This window comes from Carassius carassius, chromosome 20 (genome assembly GCF_963082965.1).
Source record: "Carassius carassius chromosome 20, fCarCar2.1, whole genome shotgun sequence".
Taxonomy (NCBI): domain Eukaryota; kingdom Metazoa; phylum Chordata; class Actinopteri; order Cypriniformes; family Cyprinidae; genus Carassius; species Carassius carassius.
In genome coordinates, this window is record NC_081774.1 from 24,595,451 (window position 1) to 24,622,004 (window position 26,554).

The window sequence follows — 26,554 nt, forward strand, 5'->3', positions numbered from 1 at the left end:
TACTAAATTTATTTCAAAATGGAAATCCATATACAACTATGATCAGCTGTTCCTTTCATCTTGACTGAGCTTTTAACGTTGTTACGGGAAAGGATGAAGCTGATTGGTTACTTCTTGTCACATGACCCGCGATGCGCTTGCAGCATTCTGAAAAGTTGAGATGTTTTTAACTCGATGCGGTGCGGTGTTGGAAATAACGAACTTGAGCGCGCAAAAGACGCGATATGTGAACGTCCCCTTAAACAGTTCAGTAGTGCAGAGTTTACAGGTTACTCTTCTTTTTTTGACGGCTCAAAGTAAAGTACTCCCAGTCTCCCACATCCCGCTAAATGCTGCAGAGACGCTGTTCGGGAAGCACGTGACATAAAACGAGGCCAGCTATTGGCTATTCGCTACTTCTCCTGCTGTACTGGCTGAGTAAAACCTCCGGTGGCTCATTACTGCCACACTTTGGTCACCGCAGATTTGAAATATGCACGAAATGAGCCGCTTACGGCAAATAAAAGTTATTTAGCAACGAATCGATGACTAAATTAGTTGACAACTATTTTAATAATCGATTGAATCGATTCGTTGTTTCAGCTCTAGATTGTTTTCAATAAACCTAAAAGGGGCGATGAATCCTGGGGGATAGAAACATTTAAGAAGCTGTGGGGAGGAGCAGTTTAGGGGCGGACTGGCCATCGGGACAACCGGGACATTTCCCGGTGGCCTGATGGTCATTCTGGCTTGCCTGCTGCCGCTGTGCAGTCGATCAGGCTGACGTGCAATAGGCTGTTATGCAACTGCGAATTAATTGACGGACTTATGAATCTAAGAATCAGGCGATCGCGGAGTGAAAATGACACCACCACATGACCAAACATCAGCGAAGCACTGCCTAATTGGCTATATCCAGAGGCAGGCTTTATCTTAGAAAATCGCTCAAAAAAATGGAACGTAAACACAAAGGAGGAGCAGAGACGGAAAAGAGAAAGGCCCTGGCCACAGACGCAGCAAGTTGCTGCAAAATCCCAGCCATGTTCGCCAGTAAGGGAGCAGGTCGGTCAGAATTACATTTATATTTACTAGTGTTGGGCGAAATGGTCATTTTTCAAATCGTCATATCGTCAGCCCGTGAGATCGACGATACACAATATTATCGAGCATGGGTGGAGCAAGAGAGAGACTCTTTGTTCTTGTCATAGCATAACTATTTGGTGTTTTAAACTGCGCAGGTGCGCGAGAGAGAGCCTATGGAGTCACCAATAATCAAACAAAAAAAATTACTTTCAAACATACTGACTGATTTAACTAACGTTAAATATAAAAATACTGTATTTAAAACAGCTAGTTCATACATAGTCGGACGCAACTGTCATATCGCACGTCCGCATCTGCGCAGGGAAGTTATCAGTCTAAATGTTCTGCAAAATCAGTCAACGGTGAAAATCAATAGCAGATTTCATTTAAAGTCCAACAGTTAAACACTAATATTGGGCATAAACGAACATTTAAATATAAAGTATTTAAAACAGGTAAGTTGATATATTTGTAGTAAAGTTGAATTGAACTGATGCATCAGTCATACAGCGCTCCAGACCGCGCGCCTCATGACAAGTCTGACGCACCTTCACAGAAACAAGAATGAGATGCATTCTGACATAACTGTGGCATTAAACTCAGTTAGTGAGGGCTCGTTTAATATATTGCACATACAGTATATAGGCCATTTAGATTACTTGTTAAAGTGCAATGAAATACCTTATATCTGCAGACGATGTACGTCTGTTTGTGGATGGAGACTTTGTAACGGCCAAAACTATGTATTTTGCATGCATCACATTATAGTGCGGTGTGCATGAAAATAATAACAAGGCGGCAGATTCAACTTATCCATAGTGGTTCTCACGTAGTCCTTCTACATCATCACCACATAGTGTGTTTTATAAGTTAAGTGATCAGTCTTTAAGAAAAGGACTACGTGAGAACCATGCACTATGGATGATAAATTCGCTCTGCCGCCTTGTTAATTATTTTGTCTTTACTTTATTTGTGACACCAAGAAAGAGTTAATCTCTCATGTATGAGAAGAGCGCGTTGCCGTAAACCAGCCATTAAATGTGTGGGACACCAACTCGTCGTTTTCTATCTCTTTCATTTCATGGATTTAATGAATTATCCGAGTCAAAGCGTTACAACTTAACCGACTACATGCTCTAATCCTCCTGCGCGTGCGAGGTGTGTGTGTGAAATGTGGGCAGTGAAATTAAGTGAAATAGCTGGTCAGTTTAAAAGCCGAATTATAATAAGCAACCTAATAAAAATAAAAATAATAGTTATTATTATTATAATCTAATACATTAATAGGAAAATGAGCCTAATATCGTCTTGATTATCGACAGAGAATTCTGTTTATGTCTATCTCTGACGATCGTTGATACACGATACTATTGTCTATCGGCACAACCCTAATATTTACTATGGTTCACTGAAAAAACCGAACCGTTCAGTTTAGCACACACTGTTCGGCACACGCTGAAACCGCTGTTCAACTTAAATCTGACAAAGCATCTGTAATATGGTTTACTATAAATAACATCTAAAACAAACAGGGTTCAGATAATATACGTTTCTGTTGATGGAAGCGCATTCTGGATTCCCAGACATTACAACATCAGCGATGAGGGGGAAAAAAAAAAAAAAACTCTACAAATCATTGACTGTTGTTCAATACTAATACGAACACTGTATCAGTGCATTCTCTTAAAGTGACAATCTTTATATTAATCGAACAGCAACAACAAAAAAATCACTCACTGCTCTTGATTAAAAAGCTTTTTTTTACTTGAATAAAGAATAATCTTTAATTTATAGTCCAAAATGCAATGCTGTTTTATATGTGATTACTTTAATTTCTGTACCTAAAAACTAATGCAAGACCTACCTAAAAAACCCTGAAAGTCAGTTTATTTTAATTTGTATCTTTACTATATTGTATTTATTTGTGCTGTTGCTTGTAGTTAGAATATTCTTAATAATATGATAATATATATATATAAAATGTATTTATTATTTATTAATTTTTTTGAAAGTATAGTTTTTCCATAAACATAGCACATACAACGGTACCGGAACCGTTACTCTAAAACCGTGAAACAAACCGAACTGTGAAAAAGTTGAACTGTTCCACCCTAATATTTACATAATCATTTGGCAGACGGACGCTTTCATTCAAAGCGACTTACAATTGATATATATATACTAGGGCTGGGACAACGCGTCGAGGTCATCGTTGACGTCGACGCAAAAATACGTCGACGCAAAATATGCGCATCGATTCGTCGACCTGTTTTTATTTCTCTAAAAAACGTTTGCAAAACGTTTACCTTATGTGCGCTGAATATACGCGATGGCCGGATCAACATTCTGTCCAACGTTATATAACCAATCCAGGGGTTTTTCTGCATTGATCTTTTTTTATTGGCGGCCTGCAAAGCCTTATTTGATCAGTGAGTGACAGTGACAGGGCGCGTACGAGAGAGAGCCCCGGTTGTGCGCACACTCACAGTCTTCAAACTACACGAGCGCTTCTTGCTCTCTCCCTCCCTTGTGCATATTAACCAAAATCATTAGACACGATAGAAAAAGGGCGGAACGCCAAAGTTTCACGTGGAGCATTCGGAGATTTTTTTTCTCCATGACAGGCTGCTGGCTCCCACTGTTAATTTTTTTTTTTTTTGTGAAAGCACTCTCTGTATTAGCTTAAAGCCCTCAAGTTTACATTTACATACTGTATTCTTTCAATTGCTCTAAACAAGTATTTTGGGTGACCTTTTGTATTGAATGCTAGACATCAAGTTGTTGTTATTTTCATCTGAAAGAACTTATTTTTTTCAGTAAGCTAGGCCCTATGTGTTCAGTAAGCTTGTTTCAGTAAGCTATGTGTTTTCAAGGTTTCAAGGTTTTATTGAATGCTGTCTCTATATAAGTGCCATAATGTAGCCTATATAATGAAAAAAAATTTGAAGATTGTTATGAAAATGAAAAAAATAAAAATAAAAATCTGACATGAAAATCTGTCTATGAAAACATGAACACATGAACACATGATTAGGACAGGTTAGATTATGATGAAGCAATGTTATTAATAAAGGAACAAGATCTGCCTGAGGTGAAGAGTACTATACCAATAAACGGAAGCTAATTCTATGACACATCCTATGATAAATCAGATAACTGAGATACATATCAGACGTAACATTACAACTTGTATGAGCACAATAGGATGCTAAGTTTATGCGTGGTTCACACCGGACGCCGAAGCGACGCGGAACGGAAAATCGCGCGCGGTCCGGCGCCTGCCTGCCTTCTTTTTAACGACACCATAGGTTAACATGGGCGCCGAAAGGAAGCGGCCTCAGTTCCGCACCGCTTCCGCGTCGCTTCGGCGTCCGGTGTGAACCACACAGAGAGAGAGAGAGCGCGCGCGCCAGCCTGATGCGTTTTCATGACAGCGCGCTGAAAGATGGGCAAGGACAGATTTTACTATAGATTCCTATAAAGTTCTCATTATAAATGTATGGCAGATTTGTGCTATATTTTCATCTACGTTATTAAGTGTAATAGTTGTAATTAAGTTTTATTTTTAAGTTAAGTTTTATTTTCCATAAACCAGCTGCGCGTTTTCGAAGCCATATGAATTGCATTTTATGCACACAAATTAATTTTTTTTATGTATTCTAATATTTAATTAATATTTTGTATTCCATTTGCACTTTCTGATCAACCAAAATATTACTTAACAGGATGGAAATCACTGATTATTGCTAAATAATTGAATAAGATTTAAAATATATTTAAGATAAAAACTATGACAAACAAATAATTTTGATTTTCGTCATCTCTACGAATATGTTTAATGTAATTAGGCTACAAATATATCCAGTGCATTTTTATTTTATAAAGACCATTTCATTAGTTGTCTGTGATTTAAAAATTAACACACAAAGATAATTTTCTTTTTTTTTGCAACTTTATTCAACTGCATTTTTTTTAACAAAACATTGTCTTCCAGTATAACTTTAGCAGCATATTTTGATCCAGCGGTGAAACGTAGTTTTTAAAAGATAAAGAAAAAAGTTCACCAAGTTTAACCAAACAACTATTATAAGGTATAAACAGAGACCAAATAGCCTAGATATTTTAACTATGGCTAAAACTCAAAACTAAAATAATAATTATTTTTAAAAAATGGATATTATATTTACTAGACCCGTGAAACATTCAAATGTCTATTCAAACGATAAGGCGGTCTACGTGCTCCGATGAGAGCGGAGTGCGCAGCCTGTTCACATTTAGTGGAATAAATTCGCTCCGCTGGAACAGATGTTGCAGGAACAGCCAGGTACCACTGGACAAGTAAACATTCTCTGTCCTTGAAACTAATGGGCAGCAAATCTTTCACCACCATTTCAGAGAATAGCTTTGTCGTCTTCTCGGTTCTGCCTGCTCTGCATCTAGGTCTTACGGCAAGTGATTCAATGCTCGTCTGAGTTGCCTCTCTGTTATCGCCAGATATTTTATGTACACATTTTAGATGATAGCGCATTGTATTTGTTGTAGATTTGTGTGACAGCTTGGCGCTACACAGCTTACCCTGAACTGTATTTTCATCGTTCTTCTCAAAGGGAAGCCAGCTATCACTACGTGACTTTGAGGCCATGATTATCTGTCTTCTTACGTCTTTTGAGGCATCAAGTGGGAAGCTAACCAATCAGAGATCAGGGCGCCGCCCAACGTGCTGCCATAACCAATCAAAAAAAATAAAAATAAATATAATTTCGATCATCGTTTACGTGATCGATCATCGCTGTCGCGGTCGAGTACTCGAGTACTCGATCACTGTTGCACATCCCTAATGTAGCCTAGTGTACAATGCTTATTTATTTTGAAGGTGATGAAGGAAGCAACAGTAGCACTAGTGCTGCAAGTGCTTCTGCTGTTGAACAAGAGAGGGTGGACAGTTCAGCTTTTGAGTCAGAGCAGGAACCTTCAGGTAAAGTTTAAGCTATAAGCAAAACTAAACATGCTGGCTATACTCTTAGAACAATATGTGCTTTTATGATTTATAAGGTCATCAGTAGTAGGACTGTGATCATTGGAACATACAATTGATGGCTGCATAATTAATATAGATTATTGAAAGTGCTTATTTGCATAGAAAATCAATGTGCAGAGTGAGAGAGAGGGGGATTAAGGAAAGATGATAGAGACAGTGTATGCCTTGATACTTTGATTTATGTTTTAAGTGTAACCCAATTCAAACAACTGAAAGAGCCAAAGAGTTTAGCAGTCTGGTGGACACATGAATTGGGTGGTGGTGACTGCAAGGAACAGAGGTGGCCTGGGGTGGAGCCAAATTCCCGGCCTGATTTACTGTCCCAGTCCGCCACTGGAGCAGTGTAACTGTAGGACTTATTTCCTGGTTTCATTCTGAAAGGGCGTTTATTGTGAGTATGTAAATGAGGTGACTTTTGTTTCTCCATTCTTTGTTTAGCTCACAGGAAGCATTTAAAACTGCATGGCTGCCTGTAGTGGGAAATCTACTCAAACTCCGATAAAAGTTTGTCTAGTTCACATATTTACACATGTTTGAGGGGACTTGCCTGTTTAAATAGCTGTTATTCAGCATTAACTTACTAGGTTTACATTGAAATTTAATGAATTAAATGGTTAAATATTTTGTAATCTGTCTCTATATGTTTGTATCTGAGGGGATACGTCGCCATTTTAGGGGTATAAATTAGGGATGCCCAGATACCGCTTTTTCCAGTACTCGCCCAATACCGATACTTTTATTTTTGGTACTTGCCGATACAGAGTACCGATATTTTTATTGCATTTGTAAAAAGAATTTATGGGTAGAGAAAACAAAATAGCATGGATAATGTTAGCTCGTTAACTTCATTTATTAAGTAGATACAGTCAAACCAAAATTTATTCAGAACACATCTTTAACATTACACATTATCACATTTTAATCTCTATAGTTTAGAATATGTTAATAAAATATCAAAAGAACTCAGAGATAAACTGTGTGAGAACAACAACTTTGATAGAATGTTATGAAATGGATAACAGACTAACAGACAGCTGTTAGTATGACAATATTTTCACATCTATCAATACTTAGTCAGGTAAACCTTAGCCTTAATGACTGCCTGTAATCTCCTGGCCATGCTGTCATCCAGGTTCATGCAGACTTGGTCTGAAAATGTTTTTGTCCCAAATTTGTTTTACTGGTAGTCCAATGTTTTAAGATTTTTTGGGGTATAATTTGTCACAGTTTACTTTATTGTTTTAACCTTACTTACATAAATAAACTATAGTGTCTTACACCCACTAGTAAAAAATATAAAAAATTATATCTGGTCTCTGAATAATTTTTGGTTTGACTGTATATCCTTCGGTTATTTTCACACTTAATTATGCCCATTAAAATGTATTTTACAAGTTTTTGCTCTATGGTTCATCATCTGTAATTTAATAGCATTAGAGCTGCTCCATTGCAGTGACTTATTTCTGTAATGACGCGCTTTGCTGTGGAACCACTCATTATAAATCTGTGATATTTTTCACAAATAGAAGTTGCGTTTTTCGTTTTTGTTTTTATCTGAAGCATGCTGCGATTTATATTCCACACAACACGTGCATGTATTGGTACTGTTGCAGTACCAAGTACCTCTGAGTGGCGCCGATACAGGATGGCTGCCTCCGTGACGTGCTCTGCAGTTGTTTTTGTGTTTTTGTTAGTTTGTCCTGTCTTTAGTTATATTCCTGCAATCAGTTTCACCAGGGATGAATTGCTGGATATTCGGCAACACACATCTCCCGATATTTCACCGGTTTTCGACTATTCTGATGTTTTGCTGGACATTCTTGTCGGCGGAGCGGCTGCCCTGATCACACGCTTCAAGAGGACGCGCAGGCGGGGAAAGCGAGCGGGAGCGCTCGTGAGACTCAGAAAACGCGGATTTCGAACGCCGTTGCCTAGCATCCATCTGGCAAATCTCCGCTCTCTACCCAACAAAACGGACGAACTGCTTCTGCTCTCTCGGACAAATAAAGATTTCTCCCACTCTGCTGCTCTGTGTTTCACGGAAACTTGGCTGAATGACGCCATACCGGACAGCGCGCTCCATCTGCCGGACTTTCAGCTGTTTAGAGCGGATCGCGACGCAGAATCAACGGGGAAATCGCGCGGCGGCGGGACATGCTTTTACATCAATGAACGGTGGTGTACAGATGTAACTGTGTTAAAGAAGACGTGCTGCTCAAATCTCGAAACGCTCTTCATTAACTGCAAGCCGTTCTATTCGCCGCGGGAGTTTCATTCGTTCATTCTGGTTAGTGTTTACATCCCTCCTCAAGCGCACGTGAGCTCAGCTTTACAGAAACTCGCTGAGCAGATCACAGAGACAGAACAACAACACCCAGACTCTGTTTTAATCATTCTTGGGGACTTTAATAAAGCCAATCTCTCCCGTGAACTGCCAAAATACAGACAGCATGTTACTTGTCCCACAAGAGACAGTAATATATTGGATCACTGTTACACAACAATAAAGGATGCATTTCACTCTGTTCCACGAGCAGCTTTGGGACGTTCTGATCACCTTCTGGTTCATCTTATACCGACCTACAGGCAGAAACTAAAATCAGCTAAACCTGTATTAAGGACTGTAAAAAGATGGACTAATGAAGCAGAGCAGGATTTACAATCTTGTTTTGACCTCACTGATTGGAGTGTTTTTGAAGCTGCTGCCACCGATCTGGACGAACTCACAGAGACCGTAACATCATATATCAGTTTCTGTGAGGATATGTGTATTCCTACCAAGACTCAACTAAATTACAACAATGACAAACCGTGGTTCACTTCAAAACTCAGACAGCTCCGTCAGGCCAAAGAAGATGCTTACGTGAAGGGGGACAATGTCTTGTATAAACAGGCTAAATACACACTGGAAAAGGAGATCAAAGTGGCAAAGAGGAATTATTCTGAAAAAATAAGGACTCAGTTCACTTCGAACGACTCCGCATCAGTGTGGAAAAGCCTAAAGAAGATCACCAATTACAAGACACCACCCCCCAGCACTGTGGAAAATCAACGACTGGCAGACGATCTGAACGAGTTTTACTGCAGGTTTGAAAGAACACCCATCACCTGCCCTGAACACCTCTCCACACAACCGTTCACACCAATAACAACTCCTGCAACCAACCCTGAATGCCTCTCCAAACAAACGTTCACACCATTCACAGCTCCTGCAACCAACCCTGAATGCCTCTCCACACAACCGTTCACACCATTAACAGCTCCTGCAACCCATCCTGATCACCTCTCCAATCAACCGCTCTCACCATTCACAACTCCTGCAACCAACCCTGAATGCCTCTCCAAACAACTGTTCACACCACTCACAACTCCTGCAACCCACCCTGAACACCTCTCCAATCAAGCGCTCTCACCATTCACACCTCCTGCATCCCCCCTCTCCCCCACACCTGCAATACAGATCAGCGAGGATGCGGTGCGCCAGGTCTTCAGGAAGCAGAAAAGGAAAAAAGCACCAGGCCCAGATTGTGTTACACCAGCCTGTCTAAAATCCTGTGCTGACCAGCTGGCCCCCATCTTCACAAAGATCTTCAACAGATCGCTGGAGCTGTGCGAAGTCCCTTCATGCTTCAAACGCTCCACCATCATCCCCATCCCAAAGAAATCCAAAATTACAGGACTAAATGACTACAGGCCTGTGGCTCTAACGTCTGTAGTCATGAAGTCATTTGAAAAACTGGTGCTGGCCCACCTGAAGGACATCACTGGACCCTTGCTGGATCCTCTTCAGTTTGCCTACAGAGCAAACAGGTCTGTGGACGATGCAGTAAACATCGGACTGCATTATGTTCTGCAACACCTAGACAGACCGGGGACCTATGTGAGGATCCTGTTTGTGGACTTCAGCTCTGCCTTCAACACGATCATCCCAAACCTCCTCCTGCCCAAACTAACTCAGCTCTCCGTGCCCACCTCCGTCTGTCAGTGGATCAACAGCTTCCTGACAGACAGGCAGCAGCTAGTGAGGCTGGGAAAATACACATCCAGCACCCGTACAATCAGCACCGGTGCTCCCCAGGGCTGTGTTCTCTCCCCACTGCTCTTCTCCCTGTACACTAATGACTGCACATCTAAGGACCCCTCTGTCAAGCTCCTGAAGTTTGCAGATGACACCACACTCATCGGCCTCATTCAGGACAGTGACGAGTCTGCTTACAGACAGGAGGTTAAAGAGCTGGCTGTCTGGTGCAGTCTCAACAACCTGGAGCTTAACACGCTCAAAACAGTGGAGATGATCGTGGACTTCAGGAGAAACCCCCCTGCACTCCCCCCACTCACCATCATGAACAGCACTGTGACTGCAGTGGAGTCATTCAGGTTCCTGGGCACCACTATCTCTCAGGACCTGAAGTGGGACATTCACATTGACTCCATTGTGAAAAAGGCCCAGCAGAGGTTGTACTTCCTTCGCCAGCTGAGGAAGTTTAACCTGCCACAGGATCTGCTGAAACAGTTCTACTCCACCATCATCGAATCCATCCTCTGCACTTCAGTAACTGTCTGGTTCAGCTCAGCTTCTAAATCGGACCTCAGAAGACTACAGAGGGTAGTCCGGACTGCTGAGCGAATTATCGGTACAACCCTCCCATCTATTCAAGAACTGTACTTATCCAGAGTGAGCAAAAGGGCTGTTAAAATCACTCTGGACCCCTCACATCCAGCACACTCCCTCTTTGAACTGTTGCCATCTGGTCGACGCTACAGAGCACTGAGCACCAGAACGACCAGACACAGGAACAGTTTCTTCCCTCAGGCAATCCATCTTATGAACAGCTGATAATAACTGTGGGACACACTACACTATTTATATTTATATACACTACACTTTTTATCCAACACACATACTTAGCGTACACGTAAATCTTTTGCACATAATATACATGTACATACATGGAACACACTATACTACTTATATTTATATTTATATACACATACACTTATTTATCCAAACACACATACTTAGCGTACAGTTACAATTTTTCCACATAATATACATGTACATACATAAATGCTCTTTTTAATATACCTGCCATACATTGTCACTTTGTATATTGTCAATCCTTACCCACCTATTTGTATTTTTTTGTATTTTTTATTCCTTATTGTGTTTTTTGTTCTGTCGCTGTTATGTTGCACTGCGGAGCTCTGTCACGAAAACAAATTCCTCGTATGTGTGAACATACCTGGCAATAAAGCTCATTCTGATTCTGATTCTGATTCTGATTCAGAACGAGAGGGACAGTAGTAACATACTGCCGAGTGCATTACACACAAGCTGCTAGATTCACTTTCGCCAGAAAGTCATGTATGCCTAAGGTTAAAAATAAATTTTTTATAGTAAATGCCCCTATAAATTGTCTTTTTGATGATTTAGTTTTAATCCATATGCGTGTGCTAATAAAATAAAAGTGAATGAAAAAGTGAGTGAATAAAAAAAAACCACAACAGAAGTGCGCGAGTGTTCTCTCTCTCTCTCTCTCTCTCATTCACACACACACACACACACACACACACACACACACACACACAAACAACAGAAGTGCGCGAGCGTTCTCTCTCTCTCTCTCTCTCTCTCTCTCTCTCTCTCTCTCTCTCTCACTCACACACACACACACACACACACACAACAGAAGTGTGCGAGTGTTCTCTCTCTCTCCTTCCCTCCCTACCATTAAAGGGTTGGTTCACCCAAAAATGAAAATTCTGTCATTAATAACTCCAAACCAAGACCTCCATTTATCTTCGGAACACAGTTTAAGATATTTTAGATTTAGTCCGAGAGCTATCAGTCCCTCCATTGAAACTGTGTGTATGGTATACTGTCCATGTCCAGAAAGGTAAGAAAAACATCATCAAAGTAGTCCATGTGACATCAGAGGGTCAGTTAGAATATTTTGAAGCATCGAAAATACATTTTGGTCCAAAAATAGCAAAAACTATGACTTTATTCAGCATTGTCTTCTCTTCCGTGTCTGTTGTGAGAGAGTTCAAAACAAAGCAGTTTGTCATATCTGGTTCGCGAACGAATCATTCGATGTAACCGGATCTTTTTGAACCAGTTCACCAAATCGAACTGAATCATTTTAAACGGTTCGCGTCTCCAATACGCATTAATCCACAAATGCCTTAAGCTGTTAACTTTGTTAATGTGGCTAACACTCCCTCTGAGTTCAAACAAACCAATATCCCGGAGTAATTCATTTACTCAAACAGTACACTGACTGAACTGCTGTGAAGAGTCAACTGAGGATGAACACCGAGGCGAGCCAGATAATGACTCGTTCACGAGTCAAGAACCGTTTCTGTCAGACGTGTCCGATTCGAGAACTGATGAACTGATGATACTGCTCATGTGTGATTCAGACCGACACACAGAGTGTCTGAACCGAACTGATTCTTTTGGTGATTGATTCTGAACTGATTGTGTTCCTGTAGCTCAATTGGTAGAGCACTGCGTTATTAAGCGCAAGGTTGGGGGTTCGATTTCCCGGGAACACATGATGTGTAAAAATTGATAGTCTGAATGCACTGTAAGTCGCTTTGGATAAAAGCATCTGCTAAATGCATAAATTAAATTTTTCATTTAATTTTAATTTAACTGATTCTGTGCTAATGTTATGAGTATGGGTAAACTGAAGGCTTAAATGAAGGGCAATCATCGCCAATGACGGCATTACGTCGAGCGCAAAAGAACCGGTGAACCGTTTTCTTCAACCGGTTTATTGAATCGAACTGTCCAAAAGAACTACTGGTGATCCGAAAACCGATGCAACCGGTTCTTGACTTGTGAACGATTCATTATCTGGCTCGGCTCGGTGTTCATCTTCAGTTCTCTCTGTACAGCAGTTCAGTCAGTGTACTGTTTGAGTACATGAATTACTCCGGGATATTGGTTTGTTTGAACTCAGAGGGAGTGTCAGCCACAGTAAAAAAGTTAACAGCTTAAGTCATTTGTGGATTAATGCGTATTGGATACGTGAACCGTTTAAAACGATTCAGTTCGATTTGTTGAACTGGTTCAAAAAGATCCGGTTACATCGAATGATTCGTTCGCGAACCGGATATGACAAACTGCTTTGTTTTGTCGTAGTTTTTGCTATTTTTAGACCAAAATGTATTTTCGATGCTTCAAAATATTCGAACTGACCCTCTGATGTCACATGGACTACTTTGATGATATTTTTCTTACCTTTCTGGACATGGACAGTATACCATACACACAGTTTCAATGGACGGACTGAGAGCTCTCGGGACTAAATCTAAAATATCTTAAACTCTGTTCCGAAGATAAATGGAGGTCTTACTGGTTTGGAACGACATGAGGGGGAGTTATTAATAACAGAATTTTCATTTTTGGGTGAACTAACGCTTTAAGTAACTTGTGCATTGTTTTACTTGTTTTTGACCTATCCGAGCGAACTACAAAATTTCCAGTGATGAAATGTATGTTCACTCGACAAGCTCGCGCATCTCCGCCGCAGCGCCTTCAATCCACTCAGCGTGCTTTATCAGCTCGTGCATGTCAGCTGTACATGCGTTAATACTGAATGTTTAACATTATATTTATTGCATAGATATCCTACATAGAAAACCTTAATCTAATAACTCCATTCTGCTGTCTGTTGTTCTGTTGTCTGTGTTTCTTTGTCTGAATATGCCACTTATCACATGCCGTGTGGTATCGGGGCATTTTAACGAGTACGAGTACAGGAGCTCATTATCAGTATCGGTGCATTCCTAGTATAAATCAAGATATAAAAACATATATATAGACTGATTTTGTGGCTTGTGCTTTAGAAAATCGAATCTTTTTAAAATCTAGACAAAACGCATATCGTTGGAAAGTGTTCCATATATGTCAGTGTTCCATATTTGGAGACTGTTTTGTAATAGAAGTGATACTGTGACAGAAAATGATTGATTTGTGACAGAAAACTGCATCAGAAAAAATCTGTAGAGTTGGAGTGTCACAGGAATCACAATTGTTGTGATATCAACTTAAAATTTGGAGCACAACTTGGTTAGACATATGGCTTTGATTTCAGATTAATTTTATATAAAATAAAATAAAAATAGTAGGCTATACAACATTATCTTTACTGTAAACTTAAACTTTTATAACTTTTTTTTATTCTGTCTTATTTTAAAATATTTTCATATCAATAATCTGCTATGTGTCGTCTTTAAAAAGAGATCAACCTTAGTATTCCAAAGTGTTCAGGAATTAAAACCTATTGTAACAAGCATTGATAAATGTGTGAATTTATTTATTAAATTATTTATTTTCAAAGGGTTGATGTATCCTGTGGGATACAAACATTGAAATCAAATATAAAAGTCTAGTTTTGAAAAAATAGATTTTTTTTTCAGATATTGTATTATGTATGTTCCAATAAGATGGAAAATATCAATACATTAATTTCCTGATGTCTCTTTATGGTTTTGCCCTTTTTAGGGATAAGATAGCATTGTTTGTTCTTATTTTTCACCCCTACTTTTGGGCAGGTTGGTTGCAAATTTCAAGCTGCTCTTGACATCTTGTGTTCTACCATTCTTTTTTTTCCCCCTAACACTAAAGAGTTGTCGCATAACCAGCAGTTACCTGCTATCAGATGTCACTACATGTTATACACATGCTTTGGAATAATGTCAGTCACTGGCACACAAATAGAAATGTCAGTTTGAAATTTCAATTTCCAGGTAGTCAGAGTCAGGAAAAAAAAACCTGTGATCACTTGTATGATTTTTCAAAAACCAAACAAACATTCAAACAAATCAAAAAAGTATTTTCAATAAGGTGAAATGAAGGCTCTTATATTTCACCTGAGTAAATCTGGTCTTTATCTTTCAGTAAACCGACTCCGTATTTGTTTTCCTTTTGTTGTTGTTTTATTTTGGGAGTAGTTGCATGACTGAGAGGTCAGTCAGATTCTGTGACAACCTCTAGCTTCTCTGGGGCTTACAGGGGAACTGACAAGTGAAGGAACAGCGATTAATCTCAAGAAATAAATCCTGGATTAGTTTAGCCAACCTGAACTTTTGTGTCTGTGGGACAAATTTTTTTTTTTATTTCTGGCCAAAGTTGGAATATGCAGCTTCTGCATTACTTGTGTCACAGCATTTTTTCAAACACTCTTTACAAATGCCCCTTTTGTGTTTCATTGGTCTATAAAAAGTACAGATATGTCTTGACAGGTAAAAGTAGGCATCTTTTTTTGCTTGCGATTTTGGCTTGCACTTCTGTAATGGTATCTGAATTTCTTTTTCAACATTAGCTAAACACCCTCTGGCTTAGCCTGGACAGTAGCCATGCACCAAACTCTCCCTTTTGGGTGTGTGGAGGTATGTACATACATATGTTGACAGGTGGTTACAGGGCATTCTGTCATTGCATTCGGACCGAACAGTGGGTAAATATTTTAAGGTCCTGAGATTTGCACAGTATTGCAATCCATTGCTATACAGACCAGTATAACAAAAATGTTTATAAAAAGCATTACATACCCTAACATTACATAAAATATTCTAGATTTAAATTATTAATGCTCACTAGTGGGAGCCTAGTTACAAGCCTGCAGTGGTTTTTCAGAGGGGCTGTGAAGTCACTGGTCACAGTATTTCAAAGGGAAACCAGAGATGAGGAAATCACCCCCTCCAGTGTGCATTATAAAAATATTTATTCTCATTGCTGTGTAGGTTCATGTGATCCCGCAGGTATTTTCAGACCTGTTACCCAATCTCTGACATGCATAGAAGAGCTATATCCCTATGCTATTTTCTCCCTCGGCCGAGTGTCGAGCAGCATGGCTAACCACAGCACGCCATTCTTTCAAACAGTCGTTTCCCCTCTACTTGTGGAAGAGACTAGTTCCCTAATTTATTTTAAACTGCACATGTGCCTTATGTGTGGATTGCAACAGATTTTTTTTTTTTTTTAAGTGGTGTGAGCTTCTGTCTTATCTGCCATGCACATACATAAATATGCATGTTTACTTATGACTTGGTGCTGGCTTTCAAATACGTGCTATAAATGTTCATAATAAAAAGTTCCTGTAGGGTCCATCTGTTGTTTTTGTTGAAAGCATACTTGCCTAACCCTTGCATCATTGTTTATAACCTGATGAATGTTGTAACAGCTGTGAATGACCTTTAAATCTCCCATGACCTCTAGCTTCAGTCGACACTCTTGTTTGTAATCTTTTGTTTGTAATCTTTAAACTGATGTTCACTGTAAAATGTGTATTTATAGATTCATGTCACTGGCTACTAAATAACATCAGTAAAGAGACCCTGACCATTAATAAACAAGCATTCACAAGACTTTAATCTGCACAATAACTGTGCCTTTTAATGACCTTCAAAACACTTCTATCCATCTATTTATCTTGCAAATACAGTGCCCCACTAAAAGACATTTGGACACTTAAGACACAATTAAAAATGTAAGAAAGTTTTTTTGGCCATTTTCCGGTTGTCAAACGTTAGTGAAACATCCATAGTTATTGTGATAAACTACACCTGTGGCTGCTGCGCCCTGTATGAACTTGAACGGAAATGACTCCATGGATCCACTAAAAGAATTACAGTGTTGCTGATTGTTTATAATTAATGGCAAAAATGACTTTATGAAATTAAATTGTGTATGCATTGAAAGTATTACATTTACATGTGGCCTACATATTTTGTGGGGCCACTGTATCTTGCTTATCCTTTTCTTTTTAGTAAGCCCACTCAGATATTGGTATTACTGAAAATAATTCAATAAATCTTTTCTTTTAACAGATATCCAGGAATTTTATGAAGTGACCTTATTGGATAATCAGCGATGTGGGGAATCAGTGAAAGTGCCCGATGCAATACCCCCAGTGAACCTGTGGGATTTCTCCAGCATTCAAAGCACAACGGTGACTTCAGACACCCTGCCCAGCCTTAGCACCAGCATAGAGGTAAGTGTGCTTTAATTTCTAATCTTCTTAATTGGATTACTGAATATAGCTCTGATTTTTTTTTTAGGTATATTGCCGCCGTGTTTAAAACTTTGTATGTCATTCAAAGTCTGCAAACACATTTATAGCATCTCACAAACATTTTTTTAAAGAAATTTAGAAAATGGCATTCTGCTTGTTTTTCACAAATCATGCCACAACATGGTCATTTAATTATATAGGATTCAGATTACAAAGGGACAACCAAACATGGGTGACTGTTGATTGACATGTTTATTGGGAATTTATGGCAGTCTTAATCTTCATTTGTAACTGTTCTGAATGGGGAAAGTGCATATGCTTTTACAGTCACACCCTTTATGTAATCATCAGTCAGGCTTTCTGAGAATTTGACATCCTGCTTTGCATGATATCACAGCCATCATTGATACTAAAATTTACTGTAATCCATCTTAAAAGGGTCTGCTTGAAATCGTGTACAGAATGACACTTTCACAGAAATTGTCAGAAAAGACACTCTGTCGTCTTGGATTCAGGGAGAGCAAATTGGTCTCAGTAGCTGTGCATGACGTGGTTGAAAACAAATACGACGAATGAGTCTTTACGCTCCCTGGCTCTATCTGCAGTCTCTGTGCATGCTGTTTGTGCACTTGAATACTTTAGTAGCACATGTTCTCTTTCCCTGATGCAGAGGAACGGAATACTGTACTTATGCAGAATATCCTGAAAGAAAGAAATCTTCAGTCATTAAATGACCTCTTGAAAGAATAACAAGATAGATAAGTTGGTACAGAATTGTGACTAAACTGAACAAGCAGTAAAAAATATATATTTTTAAATGTAGGAGTGGATGTAAGAAGACCTTCAGACTTTTGCTGCTTGATGTTTGTTTAAAGTGTCATGAAAACTATTTCAGCACTGGTCATTTCTCACCACAGTTATGAAAAATGTGGAAAACAGTGGACGTGGTAAGCTGCGAATGGGAGAGGAGAAGACAACAAAATAGTTGACTCTTCCTGTCAGTTTTATTTTGCTTTGAGTTAAGTGTAAAAGTTACTTACAAATGCATAATGCACACAACAAAATGAACAAACTTTTTATACATAGTTTTGTAAGTTCTCAATTCATTACGCTCCAATAATTTTAGATCTGTAAATTAATTGGTAAATGGCAAAAATCACAATTTTTTTGTTTTTAAGAAACTTTCTAGCCATAAATTTATACTATTAGCCATAAATTTATATTATTTATATTCCAAAAATCTTTCAAGTGTCATTCCACCACAAAATGCTTTGAAAAACAGTAATGACAAAATTACTGACAGTGAGAAATACACAGGACCAAAAGTGCTCATAGATGACTCCTGTATGACTGAATGTTTGAAATTTTAGTTTACTTGCTGGACAAATAAGCTTTGGAATTCTAAGGTAACTCCAGACATTTTGCAGTTTATATTCTTAATTCTTACTAAAGTTTACTAAACGTTTTGCCCTACTATGTTGTCGAACATAATTGTGAACAAACTAAATAGATAAAAAAATTAACTAACATGCCTTTTAAGATTGCTAAAATTAATCGCTTGTATTAATGAAATTGATTTTGGATAGTGACTTGACAGACCACTATCTTTCTAGTGTCTTGCAACTGTAAAAAAAAAAGCTGTTGTTTTCAGATGAATTATAAATAATAAAATTCCGGTACAAATGTAAAACAGCTTTACAGAACAACCTGTATATATTTACAGCTTAAAAATGTACAATGAAATAATTTATAACCTCACTGCTACTAAACTTTGTAGCTTTTTTGATGTTTTGTACCTTTAACATATACTGACAACCACCATAGGAACACAGTTGGTGAAGGGAAAGCCATGTGAAGAATCAAAGTTCATCACAAGTAGCTTTTAAATAAATACTAATATAGAAAGAAGGTGCACAGTGTCATTCACACCAATACAAAACAATGTCATAGTAAAGCCACGGTCATGCTAGACTTTGGGCACTTTCTACTGACACCACAACAGTCTTAATATGAAGTGTCACTCTGTGTCCTTTTAAAAATCATAATTCAACATTATAGTACATCCAAAACGTAAAAATATGCAATCTTTCTATCAAGCTATCAGTCACTTTAGAATTTTACTTTTCCATTTCTGCAAACTAAATTGATTATGAATTATGTTCCGTTTCTTATACAGACCAGTCTCTTCATAAGACCTTAATATACATCATATGAGCCATAGGTTTTAATGTTGTGTTCCATGATACAAATATACAAATACAAATATGGGCATCCGCTGACTTGCATTTTATGATTCACCAAGGACCATGGTTTCAGCTAAAAATATTTCTTACTGTTTTACTGAAGAAAAAAAAAGTCACGTTTATCTTGGATGGCCTGCCGGTTAATAGATAACAACTAATATTCATTTTCTGGTCAACTATCCATTTAACACACAACATAAAATAATGCAATAAACATGAATTTTATAACATAATATGAAACACAGAACCCTAATGTACATAACTGATAAGAAGAAGTTAAACTAACGAGGAATATTCATTTAATTGAAAAATATAAATTATGAAGTGTCTCACAGGGAATTCTGTTAACATTTTTTTTCATTGTAAATTGTAGGATACACTTCTCTTTTTACTTCCAAAAGCTGAACATACAGCAGTATTTTTCTTTCATCTTATATGAAAACATTCAAACCGCAGTTAGACTTCGATGTGTGAAACATATTGATGTAATATGTATGTTTGTAGCTGTTTTTTTTGTAAAGGCAGTTGTCACAATACCACCACCTGCCTGCAGTGGGATGACATGTACAACATGAACAGCCACTTTTAAATATATTTATAAAAGAACAGCATATTCTTTTTTTAGCAGAGCATCATTGGCTCCACACATTAGCTTAGTCTGAAAAAGGAGCTTTACTGATTGACTAATATTCCACTGACAACAGTATAACATTTCCAGAATGACCCGTGTCAAAAGACAAAATGTATATTTTCTGAGGATGAGTTAGTCAGTAAACTGGTCTGATTCTATAAACTGGTACACCTTTATATCACTACAGCTTGGAAATCTTAGCCCTAAAGAGTTGACTTGGAATGGTCTGTCATATCCATTAATGCAATAATCACTTATTCAGGTTTATTTTCATTTTTCTTCCACTTTAATTTGCAGTACTACTCTCTAATATTTTGTTTTATACAAACAAAATATTAGTTGCTGCTTTTTTCAGGCTTTTGAACTTTATACTAGTGGATGGAATATAAGTCATTTTAAATAAAATTGCCTAACTTGCCCCTCTGCTGTGTATTTCAATGTCCTTTTTCTTTTCCCTCTTGTTTCTTTCTGTAAAAAAAATGGCTACCCTCAGGACTCTCCCCTCCTAAATGAAATCCTTCATGTGCTCGCTAAAGCGAAATCCTCACCCAGTGAGCTGGACCAAGTAAGTATCATACCGGCACAAGTCTGGTGGGTTGGGCATCCCCCATGGCCGCATGTCTGGGCCGCTCATTTCCTCCTACCCTATTCCCGAAGCCTCGTCGATGGGGTTTACTCCAAGAACAGAGGGACTCGTGTGTCATTGAGTTCATTCATTTAGGCTCGCTTTATGGGTCTGCCATGGACAAATGTCACAACATTATCAATGGGAAATTTTTTGGTGGCCAAAAGCTGTGGGTGGCATTTTCACAATTTTGAAATGCAAAATGTGATAGCCAGTTGAATTCTTAATCTTTAAAATGTGACATTTCTTTCTAAAATATAATCAACCTGATACAGCTGATAACTTTTTATAATTTGTGGGATTGGATTTAAAAATATTTTTGTAGAAAATTGTGAAAATGTCAGTTTGGTGTTTTGGTTTCAAAATCTCCTGTTACCAATGTGTTTTTATATCTCTGTTTTTTATACCGAAACTTTTGCCTTATGTGTAGAATGATTATACCTTGATGTTTATACTTTGTCTATTTCACTACTAACCCAAACTGTGATTACACATTTCTAATAATTAACATTGCAAAGTTTTTTATATTTTTTTAACTGTACTTTGTCTTCTATTCAACAGCATAAAGTTATTGCTAAAAAATAGTAGTAAACGCTAATATAGCTTAGCTTTTTAAGTATGTTTACAAACCCACAAGGAATTTGTCTTTGGAGAAGGGAGATTCAACGTATACAGAATTTAAGTGATTATATGAAATAAAATCTAGCACTAATAAATAAAAAATAAGACAGACAATAAAAAGTCATGGAATGGTAATTGCAAATGAAAATGGAAATACAATATTATTTTTATGGTCTCTCATGTACCCCATATCTCCCATCAAATGTTATTATGCAGAAGTTCATGATCCAAAGTTGAAATTGTGAAAAGGTTCATTATGGGAAAACCCAGGTCACAGGAGATTGTTGGCCACCACCCAATAATGATGCACAGCATTGAGGAGTATCAGACTTTACCATGAATGTATCTATTATTTTAACTCCTAAAGCTCTGCTAGTTTCTCCTGTCTCAACAGAAAAAAAATTAGCTTGTGTTGTTATTGCTTTATTGACTGCTGTATCTCCACTGATTACTAGGCATTGTAATTACGTTTTTGATTACATGTAATTGTTTATTACTAAGCTAGACAAGTGATATTTTATAATAGACCAGTGAGCTTGACTAAAGATGGCTAAACTGCTTGAAAATAAATTTTTTGAAATATATATTATCACTCATCAATTATGCCACAGGTTTGTATGTCGGTTGGGCCATGTGTTCTAGAAACTATCACGTCAAGGGCTGGGTGTGTGGCTTGAATATTGTGAAAGGAGTATTCGGTCTCTGCAGAACAAAAAGACATTTCCCAATTTAAGGCATTTTCAAACTGACAACACATCGACAGGCAAGACAAATGCAGGTTACTTAAAGCACAAAATAAACATTAATGGACATCAGAATGTATTTTTTTTTCAACTGCAGAAAGACATCAATACACATTTTCCAAGTTTAAGTCCACCAAAGATTATCTACTCTTCTGTCTGAATTGTTTGTTGGGCATGATGGCGGACTCTGCATTATGATTGGTCAGATTGCCTATCATTTCAAACTCTTTGCGAATGGTCAATTGTCTGGGCGATTCCTGGAGAAGCAATAAGAGAGAATACCAGATGTTTTTGCTAAATTTGTGCTATAAAATGCTCCAAACAATCTACTTTTGCTCACAATCAATCATTACCTAAAAATAGCTAAAATTCACTGTTCTGTTTGGTACAGAAGAGGACTAGGGCCAAACATTTCGAGATTGAAGTCGTAAAATTTCAATAATTATTTTTTTTTAATTTCAAGAAAAAGATGTTGAAATTAAACTCATTAAATTTCAAGAATAAAGTCTTTGTTTCTAAAAAAAAAAAAAAAAAAAAACATTGAGAAGAAAAGTCAAAATAAAATGTTGAGAATAAACTCATTAAATTTAGAGGAAAAATAAATACATTTCAAGAAAAAAGTGGAGAATAAACACATTCGTGTAATGTTCATTGCATCTCATTGGACAGTGTTATTTAGCATCTGCAGTGGGGTGGTTTGAAGCGTATTGTACTGGGGAGTAACTTGCGATACGATTGACTGGGTTCAAATCCTTTTTCGGAACTTGCAATTCTTTCTTTTCTCATCTCCTCACATGAGAAAATTGGAAATCAGTTACTAAACGAGTATTTAAAAATAATGTAATAATTATGTAGGTTTAATGTTACTACAGTAAATCCGTTCTATATATTCATTTGTGGATTGAAAAGTATTCTAACTGCATAGTTTGTCACACAATGTTTCTCCTGTTTTCCGCATCAGTGTTGTTGAGAATGGCAGCGCCGTTTCATCTGCCTTTAAAGTAGTTTAAATCACTTTGACATCTGTGGTTTGTATAAGAGAGCTCAGCTCCAAACTTATCACAGCGCTGTTAAGTGGTTGCCTAATGAGACCAGTGAGTAAATGCATTTGTTCTGCGCTCACGCTGCGCTGTCTTTAGGCAGAGCTAATAATGATCCATGCAGGTAGGAGTGGGCGATATGGTAAAAAATATCATATCACAATTATTATTATTTTTTTTAATATCACGATTTTATCACAATTCTTTTTCATGTTGTTTTTACTATTTTGAAAGTTGTCTGAGCATTACAGCCAAACTAATTTCCCTATTATAAAGACAAAGCCTTTCAAAAAAACTCTATATAAACTAGGGATGCATGATCATGATTTTTCATGACCGATTCCGATACCGATTTTTTGCAAACAAACTGTCCGATTCCGATACAGATTTCCGTTTTTTTTTTTTTTTATCTTTAAGCAACAAACAAGAAAGAAGGAAAGTGTGCATAAACAAGATGTTTATTTGGTATTTAATAGGCAAAACTTTTGTCCATTGAAAACAATAACCGTAACCATCTGAAATTAAAAGCAGTAACTGCACAGCAAGTAGCCTACATTCAATACACACATAGATGGTACAGACATCAGCATTAAGCTTTTGTTTTTGAATTGGGTTGAAATTACATAGAACTGGCCTTAAATGAAAAGATTAACTGTAACCATGTGAAATTAAAGGCAACAACTGCATAGTTCTACAGTCCAAACAACACAATCAACAAACATTCAATAAGATGTTTCTTAATCAGCATTCAGTATTTTAGTTTTTAAATTTGGTTTTAAATAAAAAAAAAAGGTCTTTACCAGTGAGACTAAATAAAGGTATGCTATATAAATAAATTATTCCAAAATGTTAAAATCAAATAATGTTGGTGCGAATAAAACAAAGATGCAAAGTGTTTCATTCATCCAATTAAAAAAATAATAATTAGGGTAGGCTAATGATTCACATCTATATTTTTTTACTTGAGCCAATGAAAAATAAATAACTATTGTCTCAACTTAAAAATATAGATGTGAATCATTACCCTAAATTTTTTTTAATTGGATTAATGAAACACTTTTTTTCAGTGTGCCACAGCAGGTGATTTTTAAATCAAATTTAGTCGATATAATTTTAAGGTAAAATAAAAATAATAATTTTATAAAGAACTGACGTTTTCTTCTGCCTTTTCTAATGTGTATGAATGTTCTACTTTACGTTCCTCACGGACGACTGCCAAAAAAAAAAAAAAAAAAAATCAAAACACAGAATAAATCCCAGGCCCGGTCCTCTCTCGTCCTTCACTGTCGTCGCTCCTGTTTTATATCCTTCCATCTCCTCCGTGGGACTCGAGACCGATGAGTCTCGCAGGTGTCGTTCATTTCCAATCACTCCACCGGCCTCGCTCCATTCCCACGGCTCTCGGACCCGCCCCACTTTCCACAAAGTGTAAATAGTAGTAATTTAGATGCTGTTTATACTTGTAAATAGTGGCAGATACTATTTGCACCTCAGTATTGTTATACATTAACTGGATGCAATAATAACATTTTAATAACCAAGCTTTTATTTATTGAAATTATTAAATAGATGCTGCCTTATTGGGACAACAAAGTCCTCCCTATATACTGCCTCCCACTAATTAATAAATTATTATTAAACACTCGTTAAGCAATTGATTACTACTTTTCCGATGTGATATGTGATGAGAAAAGCGAGTTTGCCTCGAACCCAGTCGATCAGATCATATGCTACTCCCCAGTGCATTACTCTCCAACCCAACCCACTGCAGACGCTGGATAACGTTGTCCAATGAGACTTTTGACGTAATTTAATGACTTCATTCTCAGCATTTTACTTCAACCTTTTTTCTCAAAATTTTACATTTTTTCTCAAAATTTAATGACTTTAATCTCGAGATGGTTTAATTTTTTTTACTCTAAAACTGAAAGACAAACAAATTTACTGATTTATGGAAGAGGATTAATCCTCTTCCGTAAATTGGTAAATTTGTTTGTCGTTCAGTTTTAGTTTTGTCATCATTCATCATTGTGTCTATATGGTCAATAAAGTAATCCTATTGTTTAAAGTTTTCTGAGTCATAATTTCAGGTCATATTTTCTTTATATTAATGCATGTTACAAGGTCAGTTAAATAGCAGTAATAAATATAAAGCTTACACAGCAAAATAGTATAAAGTAAGATACACCAGTGCAATTAAGTGCTTCTGTATGTGTTGTTGATATAAAAAAATGAATAATACACCTACAGTACTAACGTTATATATTACCTTATATCGCATTTTAAACCAGATTTAAAGCTGAGATTAGATTTTACATCAGATTTAAATCAACTGTGAGAGTGTGAATTATTTTTTTTTATTTTTTATTTTTTTTATTGTTTCTCACAAGAACATTGGTTGTGTTCTGCACTGTTCATTTACCGTATTTTTCGGACTATAAGTCGCATCAGTCCAAAAATTCGTCATGACGAGGAAAAAAACATGTTGCATTTATTCAGAACCAAGAACCGGAGAGAAAACATTACCGTCTACAGCCGCGAGAGGGCACTCTATGCAGCTCAGTGCTCCTGTAGCATACCACTGAAAACAACTGAAAACTGTTAACTGAAATATTAACTTAATTTATTTAACAAAATCCAAGACCAAGAACAGATATTGGTAATCTGGAAAGGCAAGTTATTCAGCTAACGGTACACAATAGTACACAGGCTGCCTGGTATGTTAAACATAACACATTACCAGTTAGCTACACAACAGCATAAAGAACATACCCGGGAGGCTGAATAGGCTAAAATTAACATAAGCCAGCGAGTCCAACAGTTACTGGTAACGTTAAGCAAGTTCACCAAGCTCCCGCGATCTTATTCCACTTCATTGAATCACTGGATTTTCAGTGGTAGGCTACAGGAGCACTGAGCATCATAGAGCGCCCTCTCGCGGCTGTAGATGGTAATGTTTTCTCTTGGTTCATTTCTCTTGATTCATGTCAAATTAATTTTGATAAATAAGTCTCACCTGACTATAAGTCGCAGGACCAGCCAAACTATTAAAAAAAAGTGTGACTTATAGTCCGTAAAATACGGTATTTTTAAGGTCATCAACTATTATAAAACACATGTAAGGCAAAATTTATTATTTTCACAATATAGCTACTGTTTTTAGACTATATATAATTTACACATTTCATTTGTCTGACCTTATCTTTAATTGCAATCGCTGAAAAAGAGTATAAAAAAAGTTAAATGTTTCCATGTCTTTATGAACAGAATTTCGGAATGCATTTTCCCCAGTTTTAAAGAAATCCTAAAGACATGCAGCATTATTTTTTATTCTCATGTCCTAGGCATAACAAAATGGTTGCAATAATGTGAAAACAAGAAAGAAAATAATAATGCATGGCCTCTTTGGGCTTCTGTTTGTTGATTTGGTTTGTTGAAAAAAAAAAAAAAAGAACTCCTGTCCCTGGGCCTCATTTATAACCGTTGTGTACGCACATAACCAGCCTTGGAAGAGGCGTACACCA

The 26,554-nt window shown here is 37.3% G+C and overlaps 1 protein-coding gene across 13 annotated transcripts in view; it reads left to right on the forward strand.

Annotated features, from left to right (window-relative positions):
• Nucleotides 1-26,554, forward strand: part of dlg1b (discs large MAGUK scaffold protein 1b) — a 181,761-nt gene that overhangs the window by 38,512 nt on the left and 116,695 nt on the right. For 8 of the 13 annotated variants that reach the window (XM_059502265.1, XM_059502267.1, XM_059502266.1 and 5 more), the window contains exons 3-4: nt 16,943-17,106; nt 20,495-20,566. In XM_059502265.1, coding sequence (XP_059358248.1) covers nt 16,943-17,106; nt 20,495-20,566 — 236 coding nt within the window. The remainder of the gene's footprint in view (nt 1-16,942; nt 17,107-20,494; nt 20,567-26,554) is intronic. The other 5 variants (XM_059502268.1, XM_059502274.1, XM_059502276.1 and 2 more) reach the window with 1 other exon arrangement.